This window comes from Peromyscus californicus, unplaced genomic scaffold (genome assembly GCF_007827085.1).
Source record: "Peromyscus californicus insignis strain IS unplaced genomic scaffold, ASM782708v3 Scaffold_9__1_contigs__length_137607984, whole genome shotgun sequence".
NCBI classification, from domain to species: domain Eukaryota; kingdom Metazoa; phylum Chordata; class Mammalia; order Rodentia; family Cricetidae; genus Peromyscus; species Peromyscus californicus.
In genome coordinates this window covers 45665817-45683885 of record NW_026294617.1, presented here as the reverse complement: position 1 = coordinate 45683885, position 18069 = coordinate 45665817, and the positions used below count along the sequence as shown (strand labels likewise).

The following is an 18069-nucleotide window of genomic DNA, read 5'->3' as shown; positions in this document are numbered from 1 at the left end:
GCTCACTGAGATGTGAAGGGGAAAACTTCATCACATCCTTCCATATCCCTGTGAGCCCAACTTAATGCCTTTCCCCTGCTGGAGACAGGCAGAAAGGCAGTCTCCAAAAACAGCCTTTGAGTTGAATGTCTCCAACAGAATTCTTCTTTTGAAATAAAATTATGCCAACTTCCCTCAGTTTATTTTGCCTCCACAGTCTAAGCCCTGCACCTCTCCCTTGGTCGCCTGTTCCGACAAGAATGAAATGCTCTAAAGAGACACTTGTGCCCTCCCTTTGTTTCTGAGTTTGAAACAGTGGTCCCCAAAGAATCACAGTTTCCCCGAGGGAATCTCATTCTGGGGGGAAGGGATGGCTGATGCCTGGTACCAACCAGAGGAGTTTGCCTTCCAAGAAGAGATGTCGCACAGCTCTGACACCTTATATGATGACCACCTTGCAGGACAGACTGGGCAGAGACCGTGATGGGTAAGCCATGGGCAGCATCACCCCTTGGCGAGGACTGCTTGGTGATACACACCTCTTGCCCTCTATTCAAACCTGACTCTTGTATCAGGACTGTGAAAACTGATTTGGGGGGTCACTAGACCTCTTTTCTGTTCCTGTCTCTGCTTTTCACTATTATCTCTGCAATTGGCCTGTTGGGGACAAGTGGCCACGTCGAGCTTGGTAGAACTGTCAGGGCTCAGGCTTTGACCCAAACAACCCCGGTGACACCTGAAGTTGTGGAAGAGATGAGACAATGCTTGGAGTGAAGCTGACCTCCTTCCTGTTCTGAGGGTGACGCAAACCCTGAGTGAGCGACTTCACCTCTCTAGTTCCTAGCATACTCCATAAACATCAAGCACTTGTCTAAAGCACTGCTTCCCAAAATACCACCTGCCATTTCATTAAATGAAATGTTGCAGCCAAAAGTCAGTTCCTCGACTGTCAGATTTAGCCATCACCAGCCACAAATAGCTAAGTCTATTTAAATCAGTTTACATAAGGATGTCGGTTCCTCAACTGCATTTGCCATATCTGAAGCATAGTTGAAGTTACATATACCTAGTGTAAATGTAACATTTTCACCAGAAAATTCTACTGGACAGTGCCCTGTCTGCTTGGGTTCTGAAGTACAAAGATTAAATACTGGTTTCTTTGAACTCTTTCCTTGTTGGCAGAAAAAAAAATCAGCCTCCTGTTTGCTGCAGCATCTCTTTGGGATGAACCTTGCTTCCCTCCAGTTCAGCCTTCAAAAAGAATTTGCTTGCAGTCCTTAACCTCCTCGGTTCAGAAGACTCGGGTTTGGAGAGTGTGGGGCAATGTGGGCAGGTGCTGGAAGTTCCAAACTCAGCACTTCACTCCTAAGCAAAGAGTACCCCTAGAGTTTCACTGCAGCCACTTTGAGCTTTGAGTGGGGGACACCATGAAGTCCCCCCCAAGAACCCAAAGTACCTTCATGGCAGAGGCCAGAGACCAGAGACTGTATCTATTTGGAAAGCAATTGGCACTATCAAATAGGGATCCTGTTTTTCTGTGAACAGCCAAGTGCCTTCCTCAAGGAGTTTTGAGACAGATATCATGGGCTAGGAACATGGTATAGGGAATGTGTAAGTTCATGGGGTTTAACCTTCACAAAAGCCAAGGCCTCTTAAAACGTGAGATGAAGACCCAAGGAATCAGCCAGGGTCCCTGGTTCCATGGCTTAGAAATAACATCTTCCCTTTCCTGTCTGGGCTTCATTGGGCTTCAGCTCTCTATAGTCAAACAGGATGGGAAAGATGTTTATAGACAAGGTAAATGGGTCACCCCTAACCTTCTGCTAAAGTCATCTACCTTCATCTTTGCCAGGGGGAAGAAATAAAGAAGGAATATAAATTTATATATGTCTTGATTGTTAACAGTGCTTACAAAAGAATATATGAAGGAAATATCTAAGCCTTTATTGAATAGCCCAGCAGTTTTTAGCACAGCCCCTTTTATCATTTATGGAAAAGAAAGTCACAGCTGGATTTATTCGTCAAGATTCTATCTTCTTTCTAATTTGATAGCAACAACAATAATGACAGCAATTTCAAATAGTCATTATTTGGTGCTCAGCACATACATGTGGGTATTAGCACACTTGAACCTCACAATCACTCAGTAAGGTAGGAGGTGCCACCCAAGCACAAATGGGAAAATCACCTTAACCCAAGTATCCTGGCCCCAAGTGCATGCTGTGGGCTCTTGATTACCTGTGGTGATAATACAGATCAGAAGCAGACGTTATAAGCCCACCCATTCCCATGCTCCATCTCCATTCTGTCCTTCAAATGTGGCTGTGGCTGGTTGGTTCTTTCAGAGGTATTCTGTACATACATGTATATCCAGGGGGCACTGGGAAGTCTTGACCGGGGATATGGATAGGGACACTTTTGTGTCCCATATTGTCGAGAAGAATCTGCATAGGTATGTTAACAGTTTAGTACAGACACACTGTGAATATATGTTTGTTGTGCATTAACTCTCCAGCCCTGGACGAATGCCGGGTTGATTCCAGAAGACATCAACTAGAGTCCCTATTCCCAGAAAGTTCCTGGGCCTAAATGTTCAGAGAATGAAAGAAGGCTGCTGAGGAGAGGACAAGGGTGACACAGACATCTCAAGTCTCAGAGATGAGGCTGACCCCCTGAGCAGAGGGGCACAACAGCTCTGGAATGACTGGCTTTTTGTTTCCCTCCTCCTGCCTGGGTGGGAGGGATGGCAGCTTGTCCTGGGGTGGTAATCTGCCGTTCACAAATGGCCCGGCTTTCTGAATATAGAGCAGCATAAAGATCCAATACCTCTCCCTGCTCATTGGCATCTGCGGCGGGAGGGGGAACAGGCCGCAGATGCCAATGAGCAGTTCTGGCCGCATCTCACCCATGTACCCTAGGAGATCCATGTTTTCTGACAGCAGAGGTCCACTTTGCTTTCCAAGTGTCCGTGTGGGTACTTACCATGGTTAGTCTAGAGACAAGGAGAGCGAGTAAAATAAAGTGGAAATTAAGGGTGTCTGGGCCTTTTTAAGTACTCCGTCTACCCCAGTGATTCTGCTGTCCCCTCTGGACATGACTTCCAGCCCTGAGCCGGGTTAAATCTCTACCTTAGGGCTTCCTGCTCCGTCCTCAATTTTCTGCAGAGAGTGTTATTACAAACAGCACGGGACACATTCTCTTGACCTCATTGACTGTCTGCGCCCCACCTGCCTGGGTGTGCTCCAGATGTTTATCCGGTTGCTCATCCTCATCTCCCCATGGCCCGGGTGTTTCACAGATCTGCGGAAGGAAAGACAGTGCAGCCAGGCAACAGGGCGGAGTGCTGTTTGGATGGTTGCTGTTGTCCGCGGACTTGCAGCTTGATGACCGTGGAATGCCTTGCTCCAGAATCCCATCTGTGAGTGCTGGAGTCTAAGGCGGATGGCAGGCAGTGGGCTGCAGGGTGGAATGGCAGGCAAGCTACCCAACCAAGTGCCCCCTTTTCTGGTCAGGTTGCCCCCAGCATCTCAAGCAGGATTTAACAAGCTGGGTCTCAACCATTCTTTGGCCCCTCAGTAGGGCGACCACTGCTGATGACGTGGGCTAGACCCCTGAGTATCTCTGGCTGTCCTGGATTTTTCTCATCTCTCTCTCTCTCTCTGTCTCTCTCTGTCTCTCTCTCTCTCTCTCTCTCTGTCTCTCTCTCTCTCTCTCTCTCTCTCTCTCTCTCTCTCTCTCTCTCTCTCTCTCTCTCTCTCCCTTTACATTTTGTTTATTATTTAACTTCTTGAGCCGGAGGTGGGTGGATGGGGGTCAGAGGACAGAGTATGCTCTCTCCTTCCACCATGTTGGTCCTGGGAAGAAACCAGTCATCAGGCTTGATGACAAGACCCTGTATTCGCCAAGCCGTCTCTCAGCACCCGCCATGGCCTTTCTCTCTCAGCTGAGGTTTAGAAACAGCAGCCACCGCTTGCCTTCACTGCCACGTTGCATCCACGTCTGACTGCACTAGAATCTGGCTTCAACCCAAGGCCTCTCACCAGTATTAAGTAATCTCCTTGGTTCTCAGAGCCTCCATCCTGCTGCCCACCGCCCCTCCTCCCTGCCTCCAGGCTGGCCGGCAGGTGCTCACTACCTGCTCACGCCCTCTGCGCGCTGAAAGTCCCCATCAAGGCCTGAGGCGGCCGGTTCCTGTCACCTCTCTCCTCTTTCACCTGCAGCTAACCTTTGGAGTGGGTTCGCTCTAAAACCAGACAGTTACGAAATGGCAGCAGCCTCAGGCGACAAAGCCAGGTCCCCAGGGCTGGGGGTCGGGGTGTGCCCTCGAAGAGGAGCCCCACTGCCCTCTGGCCCCTCTCACCGCGTAATCGGGGACACGCTCTCTGACCCGCTTTCCCGGAGGCGCTTTCTGGTCCTTCTGCTTGGACAGGGGCGGCGAGGAAGGGCGGTGACCCGGGGGCGGAGGGGAGTGGCCGCCGCGGCCTATTTCCGCGAACCCCGCGAACCCGGTTCGGGGAGCTCGGTGCAAGTTTCTCGCCTCCACGCAGTCTCCTTGGCCCCCGCCATCCGCGTCCATGCAGCCTCGTCGACCCCCGGCGCCCGCGCTGCTGCTGAGCCTCTGGCTGCTGCTGAGCCTCGCAGTGCGCGCGGCTGCCCGGGAGCACCCCGACGTCCCCGCGCGGCCCCCGGCGGCGGCGGGGCTGCCACGCGGGATCCTGCAGTTGGCGGCGCGCGCTGCCCTGCACTTCTTCAACTTCCGCGCCGGCTCGCCCAGCGCGCTGCGGGTGCTGGCCGGCGTGCAGGAGGGCCGCGCGTGGGTGAGTGGGCCGCGACGCGGAGGGACACGCGCGGGGACGGCCGCGCTCCCAGCCCGAGATCGTGCCGCGCCAGGGGCGCAGAGTCCTCAAACGCTGCCTCCGCCCTTTCGGTATTTCTGAGGCCAGAAATACTTAGCGTGTGAAGGCATAGGATAGGGACGTTTGGGGAAAGCAGAAAAAAAGGGTCCCATGACAGCCCGTGGTTGGGGTACCCAGCATGGGATGCTGTTGGGATGCGCAACGTGTACCCAACCGACCTATGGCTTAAATTCTATGGCTGCTACCAAAGACTGGGGCGGTGTGTCCAAAGTCTAAGCCAGCTAGCTCTCAGCATCGCAGACAAGTTTCTGGTGTTTCGTTTCTGTTTGGTTGTGGATTGCAGACTACTGTATAAGGCTTCAGGATAAAGATTCCCCATAGGTCTGCGCAGGGACCACCTAGTTCTGGCGTCGTCCTGATCTAACCGGCAAGTGACAGGGCCAAAGCTGTCTTCTGCAGGAACTGAAAGCCGGTGCTTTCCAGGCTGTGACTGTAGGTGTGGAGTTGTGTGAGTGAAGCTGCGTGGCTCCCTTCGTCAAACAGACTTTAAAACTTTAAATAACTGCAGAGTCCCAAAGGCAATGTGGCTCCTGAATGTTCCACAAAGCCACAGACCTGCGGCCTTAGATCTTACATAGCTCTGAGCCTAAGATTTAGATCCGTGGGATGGTGAAGACTGTCCTCTGTCTAGGATCAGAGGATGTGAAATGCCCTTTGGACGGTCAGCCTTGTTCCTTATTTCTAGAAAAAGGCAAACTATTGTGACTGTTTACAAACAAAAAACCTTTACTGTCTCGGGGACACCCCCTCCTCACTCCAAGCTCCAGCCTTTACTGGTTCACTAGAGAAATGAGGTCACATTATGAGCTTGCCTTCCTCTCAAAGAGGAAAGAGGAGCCCTGAAGGCAGCCTCCCTGATTATCTAGGGGAGAACTCTCTATTAAAACAAAAACAAGGCAAAACAAAAAAACTCAGACTGACAAAGTACACGAGTTTTCAAAGGCCATTTTCCTTCATTCCAAGCTGATTTCTTAAAATCATAAAACAGGGCTAGTGAGATGGCCACTGGATAATGGTGGCAGTTGGCAGCAAGCCTGATAATGTGACTTGGTCCCCTGACCTAGGAGTGAGAGAAGAGAACTGACTGTCCCAGGTTGTCCTCTGACTTCCACTGCCTGCTACCGCTTGCATGCACACACAGAACACACACACACATACACACACACACACACACACACACACACACACACACACACACACACCACACACGCAATTTTTAAAAACCATTAAATACCTTGCATTCCTGTGCTTTTGGCCACCCCTTGGAAAAGGAGTCCTTGGCATCCTTATGAAATAAGCTAGCTCTCAAAACCTGAAGGAAAACGCATCCCCTTCCCTTCACCAAGAGCTCTGGTTCTGTTTATCCACTGTACTAGTACAAGGTTCCTGAACTTTAAGGAGAACCTACTTCATTGCAAGGGGAGTGTGAGAGAGTCAATAAAGCATGGGATCTAAGACATCAGCCCCGAGAAACAATTCCCTGATTTTGTGTTTCCCCTGAACCCCCCTGATTTTTAACATCTCTGTGGTTGTGGGGGGCAAGGAAAAGGGGTCAGTGTGCCAAGAATCAATTTCAGCCTGAATCTAGTGAAATTGTTTTCCTTAAAGGGTTCCTAAAGAAAGGTCCACTCTCAAAGATGATCAAGCAGGCCAGTGTTGGGGAGATGACCATCTGGCCAGGGCATGCAAAGGTCTGTGAGGGAGGCAGAAATATAGGGGAAAGGCTGGGAATAGGGGTTGATTCCTGACGGGGGACTGGATGGAGCTGGCTTCCTGGGATCTGCAGCAGGTCATATTTATACTTTAAACTGGCTCCTGTTTTACCTCCAAAGAGTCACACAACCTGAAGACCTAGACGTAAGCATTCTCTAGCTGTCACCCCACTTAGAATGGAAATAACATGTTCCACCATCACGGGGGTTTATACAAGTTGTGTCATATGATAAAGCAGGCAAAGAATCAAAATATGTGATGGGGTAGTCCATCACCCAGTAGCTATTTCTGGAGCATTTTGTGTTAGGCATTAACCTGGATTTTGTGGCCTTAATTCAGATGCAGGGTAGCATCCCTAGGAAAGACCTCTTTGGCATACTTTTTGTTTTGAAGTGTTCAGCCACCTAAAAGAACACAAACACATAGCCTGATGAGGGCAGCTTCCAGAAAGGTGTCTGTAGGAGCTCCCATAACGAGGGAAGCCACAGCACTCAGGGCACTTGTCTACTGCTGGTAGATGGCCACCCTCGGGTTACAGTCTTCATCCCAGGGGCACTGGGTAGGATTATGCACTAGGTTGCCACACTGTATCTGTCCTGCACCCAGGACTGAGTCAGGGGGAGCAAGTGGATGCCTGAGTGAGAGAAATGTAACACATAGGGGCATAAGGATCCTTCTTCATTTAGAGGTGAGTATACTCCTTTTCTAACATGAGGGGCTGGGACTAAGTCAGTTTTTCAAAGTAAGGGCCCATCAGCAAGTTATGAAATCGATTTCTGTGGGTCCAGTTGTTTTAATTTGGGGTCTAGGGATTGAGTCCACAGCCCACACATGCTAGGCACATGTTCCACCACTGAGCTACACCCAAGGTCCTACGTAATGAAATGACTTGAGAGTGAACGACTAAAGGAAGAGTGATGTTTCACAATGTGGTCCAAATAGATGTGCACGAACTACGTCGTGATGAGGGATGCAATTCTTGCTGTAGACTTCATCTGGAAAACAAACAAACAACAGAAAAACAAACAAACAAAAAACCATGAAAACCAGGGGACCAAATGATATTTAAAGACCCCTTCCAGCTCAGAGATTTCTTTGATTCTCTTAGAGCTTCGAGTCTTCATTCTAGAAACACTGTTGCCCTCTGGTGGTCAAATGCAGTAATTACTAGAGATTATGGTTTAAGAAAGCACAAGGATATGGTCCCTGGTCTCCTGATTGATGAGACCTTACAGCGGCCTGTGTTCTCTGCTATCCCTACCTGATGTCACCTTGTTCCTGGTCATACACTACCATCCCATGACCAAAAAATTTCTACTTTTCTGCTACGATGTGGCACAGCCTCAGGACCACAGTTGGAGTGGAGCGGATTCCCAGTGGCGTTGGAAGTTCTTAGGCTAACTGGGTGCCCTGGGTCAGGCCCATGGGGTTCCTCCACTTGTGGATACTTTGCTTCCACTGAGATGTATGGATTTGAGGACAGTTATGTGGGCACACACTTCCTAAGAAAGCCAACTCATTCAGGAATCAGCGTTGGGGAATCGGAAAGTGCCCCATTTCTCATCCAGGACCAGACACAATTCAAACAGCTGGGCAAGGTGTATTGGGGGAGGGGACTGCCCATGCTTCATTCCAATAAAAACTAGTAAGCATAAATGTATCCCTTTTATTTTGACGTAGGGCTGTTTAACTAGAGCTCCATAGGGGTCTTCCTGGCAAGAAAACACAGCATCATCATTTCCGTTTCGGTTTTGGTTCACTGCCAGTGGGGTGTGCACTTAGCAAGGATATGACGCAAATCCTCTGCTCTTACCTTCTCCTTCTTCTTCCACAATCTTGGCTCCCTCACAACAAGAGTTGAGGAGACAACCTCATCAGTTCTTTCCAGAGCTTTGAACTTGGACTCTGTGAGTGGGCTGGCTAGTATTTTGTCATCTTGGCATAAGTCTGGTAAGAGGGAACCTCAACTGAGAAAATGTCTTCACCAGATTGGCCTGTAGTCAAGTCTGTGAGAGTATTTTCTTGATTAATGATTGATGTGGGAGGGTCCAGCTCACTGTGAGCGGTGCCACCCTGGGCAGGTGGTCCTGGGTTGTATTTAAGAAGGTGGGTGGAGGGGTGCTGAGAAAGGCATGGGGAGCCAGGAAAGCAGTATGGTCGCTGCTTCAGCCCAGGCCTCCAGGTTCCTGCCCTGCTTGAGTTCCTGTCTTGGTTTCCCTCAGTGATGGACTGTGAGAGGGAAGTGTAAACAAAGGAACCCTTTCCTCCCCAAGTTGCTTTTGGTCCTGGTCTCTCTCACAGCAATAGGAAGCGAACTAGGTCGGTGGCCATGACACATCTTTTTTAATACCTATTCTTCCAAGCTCACCCAACATTGAGGGTCTCATCAGGTAGTGTCTCTTGAATAGTCAGCCTGGAGGCCAGTCGGTTGGTTTTGGGAAAGCATCGGGCCACACTTGTCAGGCCAGAAGGTAGAGCGGCAGCTGCTCTTCCAGGATGCAGATTAGCACAGGTCTGAAGTAGGAGCAGCATTTGTCCCCTGGGCCATACAGACCCAAGTGCATGCACTCCGCTAAGAATCATCACTTTTCAATCTACGAGGCACTTTAGTACAATATTAGACACCTAATTACGACTCTCCTTGAATCCTTCTCTCCATTAATGTCAATAATTCAGAGTCGGTCATTAAGAATGGGAGGGCAATGCATTATGTAGAACACATTGCCTTGAAGCAAAAATTGGGGGATTAAAGAGACTGCAGTGCATATGCAGGAGGAAAGAAATAAAATAATGAAGTCATGTCTTCTGTCACAGAAAAAAGCTCTTAACTTTGAGGGCCTTCGTGAGACAGCAGCCAGGTCAGGGGACCCCATAGGATCATGCTCTCTCCAGGCCTGCACACTGCCTAAGGAGGAGACCTCGTAGTACAGAGCAGAGGTGTACACAGAGTAGCATACTCCTGGCCTGGCCTGAAGATGCTCAGGCAGACTATAGTCTGTCCCACCACCCCAGCTCCTAGAGGGCAGAGTGTGGGTCCAGCATTAGGCAGGGAACACCAGTGATGTAAAACCTGGACGTGGCTTTCTTTGTCCCTTGCCCCAAGTCACCCAAGCTCACTGTACCCAGATGAGCTAGCAAGAAGGAATGCCCTCAACCATTCTGTAATAAGTTGGTTTTGTTCATATTTTCCCCTGTCCACAACATTTTACATTTGGTTTTCCACAAGTGAAACCAGGGTGTCTGTAATCACGTGTTATTAGTAGTGCCCCAAATACAGACTACTGGTGGTGGTGGAGGGGTCATTCTCCACAGGAGTCTGCCCTGAAGCCTTCCTTTAAGGCTCTTAATGGTTCCACCGGAAATTGAATGCAAATACTCAGCACATTGCATAATGCTCGTGGGCTCAAGACATGAGATACATTCACTTGCAGTTCTAGATGTCAGAGGTCTGAAGTGGGTCACACTAGGCTGGGAGCCAAATGTCCCAGGGCCTCGGGACCCTGGAGGCTCAGGGAAAGCCCCATTCCCTTGCCCCTGTTGGGTACCAGCTGTGCTCCTCGGCTCATGGTTCCAGCTCTTACACTCCAGGCCAGCAGTGTTGCATCTCCTGTCTCCAGAATAACCTAGGATAATTTCATCAGAACGATTATGGTACATTATGATTATTCATGACATAATGATTATGAAGGACCTTGCGGGGAAATCCCATTTGGCATCGTAAAATCTGTAGGGCCATTGTTTGCTCAACCACACCAGTCCTGGGACCCTTGAAAATACTTCCCACATTGCCATGCACTGTTGGTTCTTGGGAAATGGCTGTGCTTGCTCCCTTAGCTTGACTCTTGAAACCATGGCAGTCTTTCTCGGAACCATTTGTCTTCCGCCCCTCTTCTTGGGATGGACCAGAGAGTGCGTTGACTTGGCTCTCGAATAGCCAGCTTCCCCACCACCACACACACACCCCGTTGTGGTCGTGTCTGCCTCTTGGGTTACGCTGTAAGCTTCCGCGGGTCAGGAACATCACATCACTTCTGCTCCCGCACTGCTCAGTGGAGAGAGGGGACCTCGCAAGCTGAGCTCCTCTTACATCTAGGCTTTCCTTTTGAGTCCCAGCATGGGCCCAGAGATGAACCAAGCTGAGACCAGGTTCTGGCAATTTCCCGTCTAGCTTCCTACCCCAAGTCAAGTACTCATACCCAGATTCTGCCGAATGGAAGCTAACATACGCTCTGTCTTGGCCCGCAAAGTCAGGCAGCTCCTGCAAACTGTCGTCCACAGGTAAAGACTGCCTTTAGTCCGCTGGCTGCGGCCTGATCTGAGAGGAACTGACTTTCTTAAAATGAACTCAGTTTGTTTTTATCTGCCCTTGCCTGAAAGGAGGAAATGCAGTAATATGATTCCAGGGCATAATATAATATGCACTCTCTCCAGAACCTAAGAACGGCACAACAAATTTTTATTCACAAATGAGTTATTTTTCTCCAACTAAGCCTGACTCATGAAAGTAACCTTATAAAGCGGGGATGTTTGCTTTTTTTGGAATAGCATGACATTTATCTTTTCCCACCAAATATGAAGATGGAGGGGACATTTAGAAGCGGAATGTTAGACCAGTGGGTCCCAGTGTGGTGAGGGGAGACTAGAAGCCCTCTGAGCTCTTGACAGTATAACCTGCTTCTCACTTGCCCACCTCCCCAGCCTGAAAACGGGGAAAGTCCTCAGCTGTGACCCTAAGATGAAAGGAGGGAGGCAGGGTTTAGCTAGCAATGGTGGAGAGGAGAAAGGAGGGGGTATTTTGCTGGAGCACGGGGCTTCCGTTCTCACGCGAGCTTTGGGTGTCTTATCACTCAAGTTCTTGCGTTACCAATGAGTTTAAAGGGGGAGTTAGATTTGTAAACTGTGCTCGTAGGATAAATGCCTGTCGCTTACCTTCTAGTTCCTTGGCTTCTTTTTAATACTCATACCTCACGTCTCAATGACTTACGCAATAATTCAGAGACAATGCAAAACAAGAAACCTGCAACTGGTTAGAGCCTAATAAGATTCTGCTCCAGATACAGAGGGAACCATCTCTGATCCATTAGGACAAAAATAACTTTGTGGTTGATGATGAGCAGCTTTTACTGAAAATAAGACCCAAATTGGTAGAGCTGCACTTAGAACATGTGCTTTTGACTTCTTGGTGCATATACAAGTGCTATATATAGCAGTGACATGACCACATTGGTTTTGGCTTTCTGTGGTTTGTTGCTGATAGTCAATAGCAGAAATACTAAGTGGAAGTTTTCAGAAATAAATAATTGCCAAGTTTTAAATGACATGCCATCCTGATAGTGTGAAGTCTCATGCTAGCCCACTCTGTCCTGCCCTATGTGAATCACCCAAGGGTCTAGCGCATCCACACTGTATATGCTACCCTCCTGCTAGTCACTTAGTAGCTATGCTAGTTATCAGATCAACTGTCACAGTATTAGAGGGCTTGTGTTGAAGCAATTTTATTTATTAATGGCCCTAGAGTACAAAATGTTACTATAGAATGTTACAAATGTTCGATTTTATTAGTGTTAGTTTTCGCCGTATTAGTCGGGAGTCTTTAGTGGAGCAGAACTAATCGGATGTACATATCATTTAAGTGGAGATTGGCTTACATGGTTAGAGGCAGGATAGTTCCACAGTACCCACCTGCAGGATGGGAAACTAGTGGCTGCTCATTTCCAGAACTTGAAAGCCTAAGAACAAAACATACCAATGCTGTGGTCCTAACCTGAGGCTGAAGGCCCAGAGGGCAACTGTGCAAGTGCATGTTCAAAGGCTGAACAAGCTAGTCCACAGATAATGGCCACAGCAACAATGCCTGCTCAGGATGTTGAATGTACCAGAACACAGTGTACATGTATGGAATTACAAAAACAAAATTTGCTATTAAAAATAGTCACTCAACTTCTTTCAGAATTTTAGATAAATTCTAAGTAAAGTGTCACATAGGTTAGGAGGAAGAGAAATCATCAAATGTATAAGCTTCCTCCACCTTCCATCTTTTTGTTCCATCCGCACCTCTAGCTTATTAGACCCACGTTCAGGGTGTGTCTTCTCTTCTCCGTTCCATTCAGCACATGCCAATTATCTCCAGAAACATTCTTGTAGACACACCCAGAAGCATGTACCAATGTTCTTGGCATTCATTTCTCGATCCAGTAAAGCTGACAACTAAGATAACCTATTAATCCATTACTGTGCCTAGTTTATAGACAATATCATAGGCATGCATTTATACAACAAATACCAAATATAGGGCTTCTTATCATCTGTGTTTTCAGGCATCCATTAAGGGTCTTAGAACACACGCTGTTGTTCTGGCTAATCCTGGTTGCCAACTTGAATAAATCTGGAATTAACTAAAACGCAAGCAGTTGGGCATTACTACCAGTGAGGGATTTTTCTTGATCTGACTACTCAGGTGGAAAGGCCCACCCTAAATCTGGGCCACACCTTCCAGTGGCAGCTCACCTAAAAGGACAAAGGAGAAGGAAGTTTGTACTTTGCCTGCTTGTCCTCACTCTCATCGGCAAGTTCATCCACCCTGATGCTGAGGCGTTCCTTCCACTGGTGTTAGAACCTGGATCTTTGGGGCTTTAACAGAGGAAAGACTGGCCTCCTCTTCCTATGCCTCTGCCTGGATTAAAGATGTGTACCACCATGCCTGACCTAAATCCCATTTAAAAGTCTCCGGAACAGGCTTTCCAACTTACCGACACCTCCAGTTCCTGCACCCTCTCCTAGCAGCAGCATGGAGAGCGCTGGAAGTCCATGGTGTGAACTGTTTAACCAACTGAGATAAATGCGTTGGATTATCCTGATTCACTTACCGTGAGAAGCGAAGAACTTGGTGACTCCATACATAAAACTTGACAATTGGTGGAAAAATAAAAAAAAAAAAAAATAATGATTCTGTCTGGCTGCTTCTAGCGTCCCTAGATAAATTAACAAAAGAAAAGAATGAGCTCCGTGAAAAAATTAACCATTGCTTAGCATCTCAGGATATAGTAGCAAAGAGAAAGAATGAATTCAGTACTACAATTGCCCGGCTCCAGATATACATAAATAGTCTAAAGGTTTCTAAGTGTCCCTCCGAAAAGAATCTCCAGCAGCCACAGAGCTCAAGTTGTAGAAAGTCAAACCAAAGCCCTCATTATGAGATTGGCTGAACTACAACAAAAACTCCAATTCCAGTCTCAGGGGGCATCCCGTTAAAGTAAGGCCACTCACTAGTAAGGAGCGGGATCCTGTAACTTGGAACAGAGATGTGTGGGAGGACCCTACTGAGTAGAGAACTTTGACCCCTAAGATTCTCAAGGGTTTATGTCACCCGAAGAAGTGCCATAGCATCCCAGTGAGCTCTCTCTGCTGTGGATCAAGATGAAGCCCTACATCAGCACCACGCCTGAAATCCTGCCTGCCCGCTGCGAAGCTCTCCAGCATGATGGCCATGGACTCTAACCCCCTGGGACCATGAGCCTGAAATTAAGTACTTTCCTTTATAAATTGCCTTGGTCATGGTGCTTTGTCAGCAATAGAAAAGTAACTAAGACACCTACACATAGCTACACATAGTTACATGGGTGGGTGCCTCGTTACAATACAGCAAGGTACCTACCCACGTGATAGGAAACAAGGAGTAAATTTTCTTTAAAAATTATTTTATTTCAGACTGCCTCTTCCAAATGTTTCTTCTTGGAAAATAGCCCCTACTAGATTTATAGTCCGTCAGTTGCTACTCAGGCAGAGGGCAAACTTGCCACCTTGATTTCTGAAGTATCATAGCTCCAGATTCTCTGGAGACTCTGGGTCTTTGACTGACCACACTTTGAAATAACTCCTCTATGTCACTGATCCTGATGATGCCTTCACTTTACTACTAAATGAATTACTTGTCCCGTCTTATCCCTCAGAGCTTCCATGGTACCACCCAGCAGCTAGAAAGAACTCAAAGTGTGGTCCCAGGACCAGCGGCATTGGTATCAGCTGGAATTTGTTAAAACATAAGTTCTCAGACCCCACCCCAGACTGACTGAGTTAATACTTGGTGGGTGGGCCCAGAACACAGTGTTTTAGCAAGCCCCTTTGGGGCATTCTGGTGAACACCCACAATACTAGAATAAAGTCCGGATAAGAGACCTCCTCTAACCTGGCCCCTGCCCAGCACTGTGACCTCAACCCCAAGTCTACTCCATGTTGATGTGCTGGCTCTCCAGCTGGGCTGCTCCTATGCACTGGATCACACTCTGCCCTGTCTGGAGCAGTTTTTATGTCTCTTGCTTGTCTTGTTTCTAGTCTTTTCTGGCACTTTCCACATCTACCCTGAGCCATGCGTCCAAAAGGGTCTAACTTTAGGTACAGTCCCAGAGCATCATTACACCCAAGCTGTAAAGAGAGTCTCAGAAGATGTAATCGAGGGACAATGAGGTCACATTGTATTAGCCTGGGCCTTAAATCCAGTGACTGCTGTCCTTCTAAAAGGGTCATGAGAAGCAACAGACAGACAGAGGAAAGAACACCATTTAAAGGCCGAGGCAGAGGTTGGAGGGATGCAGTTGCAAGCCAGGGATGCCAGGGAATGGGATCCATCACCTGGAGCCAGGAAGAAGCAAAGATAGATTTCACCTACTACCAACTACCTGGTTTTAGCCACCCAGTTTGTGGTCCTTTGCTATGGAACCCCAGCAAACTAACGCACAGGCCCTCCTCAGCCACTGTCTCCCAGAGAAAGGTTCTCATCTATGGGATCTGGGTTGCAGGCACACACGAGGTCCGCCTCTCGCCAAGGATTCATTCCACCTCTCCCTCGTGCCCACACACCAGCAGCAGGATCGCTGTCATCCTTGTCCTGGAAGGGGCTGCTGAGATCTGCTTTTCCAACTTCTGTGCTTGCAGTCTTGGAAGGATGGGATCTGGGGACAGATCACAACTGACAGCTCTTGAGTGGGCAATTCTTTGTTCTGGGACAAGCTGCCTGTTTCTTCATTTATAAAATGGCATTAGTGAATTATCTACCTCAAGGCTTTGTGATATAAGTTCCTACACAGCATCCATGTGAAGTTAGGTGAGACAGAATGAGAGTGGTTTATATGTAGAGATGGATGGATGACAAGAACGATAGATAGATAGATGGATAGATAGATAGATAGATAGATAGATAGATAGATAGATAGATAGATAGATAGATAGGCCTGGTTGGTTGTAATAGGTACAGACATAAATTCATTCCCTCCCAGGGCTTGCAGGGTGCTTTTATACATAAGCACTAAATAAGCACATGGTATTGATTTGATAAGGATCTGAGGAGCATTTGTCTTACCAAAAAAGGAAGATCGGTGTAGGGTGATGAATCTAGTTCTTTGAAGGCACCCCACTGTATGTTTTCTCAAACAGAATTTTAAAAGTAGCCCCTCACCCTCCCAATGGACTGCAAGTCAAGCCCAACAAAGTCAAGGTGTTGAGCAATTCCCAGACGCCAGAAGGACAGTACAGCCAGGAAGGGCAGATACAACTCTTCTCATGGCCACTGGGGAGCAGGCACTAAGGGATCCACAAACTAGATGCACAAAGTCCAGATTCAATATAAACTCCACGCCACTAAAGGTCCAGACTGTAAGGCATTGTGTTCTAGGCTGTAGCACATAAGCTCCCCTTTCACACAGAATTAAAAAGAAGTCTGCGCTAACGAGCTACTAATTCTTTTGTGTTATAGTCACATGGCCACTTGCTTTGTTTGCTGTTTCTTGGCAAAGAACTTTATTCTGGAACGCATGGGAATGATGTACTCTACCTCTGGCTCTGTTTAAGGAAGTGGCATGGCCTCCTCATCTGTTTTGCAGATGGTCAGTTTGGGTGGCATGGGATGCCGGGCATTAGCTACTCAGATCTCCCCTGCAGTCTACTCCCTGTGGGGAGAGCTGGGGCTGGCTCGCCTCTGCACAGTGTTGGGTTCGGCTCTGTGAACTGAATGTTCTCACTTTACATCACAGATGTAGAAGCCTCTTGTGCAAGATGCAGAGAGACTGCATGGTGGGCCAGAGGGGGTCAGTTGATCATGAGGGGCCATCCCCTGGGATGAATCCCCTGGGAATCGGGCTAGATTCAAAACCTGGCATTGTGTTACCACCCTGGATCTAGTCACTCGGACAATGAGAAAACTAATGAAAACCTTAACCTAAGCTATGGGGCGGGGCACCTGTACCATGTCACTTTGAGTTGGATTAATGTTTTTAAAGGCTTTTGTGTCTTTTTAAAGGCCTGTCTGCAAATTTGTTTTGGAAAGGTGTAGGGGTGGTGTGCTGAAGAAGCAACTTTCTGGTTCAAAGTCCATGGTCACCTTTCCTTAGTGGTGAAGGAGAGAGAGAGGTCATTTTTATGCTTGTCCCCACACCCACACCCATACCCACCATCCACCACCACCACCACCACCACCCCCCCGCCGCTACTGGCAGCAATTTCCAAATGTAAGCTGCATATTCTACCTGTAACCCTTTTTTAGGACATTATATTGGTTTGTAAAAGTCAAGGTTTTTAAGATTTGTCCATGTTGCCATATATATGCCCACTCCGTTCCCTAGGACTGCCGTATAATACTCCACGAAGGCACCCTCACAGTAGCTGCTCATGAACACCCACGTACCACATCGTGCCTCAGTGAACACTCTCGTGAGCCAGTGCCTCATCAACCTGCTTGCAGCGTCTTTGAGACATACAGAGCAAGGTTTCTAATCTGGAGAATGCCCACACAGATTTGGTTTGATTCATTGTGAAGAGTGCTGGCAGCCAGGCTATACCAGGCTAGCCTCCCACCAGCCAGGCATGGCAGTTGCAACCCCAAGTCATGACCTGCAATCGTTGCTGGTACTCTAAAGCTATATAGTGGCAACTCACAGTTTCCTCACTTTGCATTTCCTTCTGCTGAGTTCTAGCAGGCCTTTTGAGCTGCCTTAGCGTCTTTAACTCATGGAGAGTATTTATGAAGTACCGGCACTGGCCCAGTCTGCTCTCTGTCATTCTGCATGCATGAGCATCTCAAATGACCCTTGATGCTCTCATGTTGTCTCAATATAAAATGTGGCTGGGCGGTGGTGGCGCACGGCTTTAATCCCAGCACTCGGGAGGCAGAGCCAGGCGGATCTCTGTGAGTTCGAGGCCAGCCTGGTCTCCAAAGCGAGTACCAGGAAAGGCGCAAAGCTACACAGAGAAACCCTGTCTTGAAAAACCAAAAAAAAAAAAAAAAAAATGTGTTTCTGGTGTTGAATTATGGTCACTCGTCAGTTAACAAGGGAAATGTGTGCTAAGAAGTACACTGTGGCCATTTGTCCTTTGACATCAGTGTGTCATCACACAAAGCTAGATGGTCCTGTCACTCAGTGTGGCTCATGAATGTGACTGAGAGATGCATGAAGATAAACTGTGCGCAGCT

The 18069-nt window shown here is 48.0% G+C and overlaps 1 protein-coding gene across 2 annotated transcripts in view; it reads left to right on the top strand.

Annotated features, from left to right (window-relative positions):
- Rarres1 (retinoic acid receptor responder 1) overlaps positions 1-18069 on the top strand; it is a 44178-nt gene continuing 26109 nt past the window's right edge. Inside the window, exon 1 of one of the 2 annotated variants that reach the window (XM_052730406.1) lies at positions 1-4796. In XM_052730406.1, coding sequence (XP_052586366.1) covers positions 4554-4796 — 243 coding nt within the window. In that variant the 5' untranslated portion in view covers positions 1-4553. The remainder of the gene's footprint in view (positions 4797-18069) is intronic. The other variant, XM_052730405.1, reaches the window with a different exon arrangement.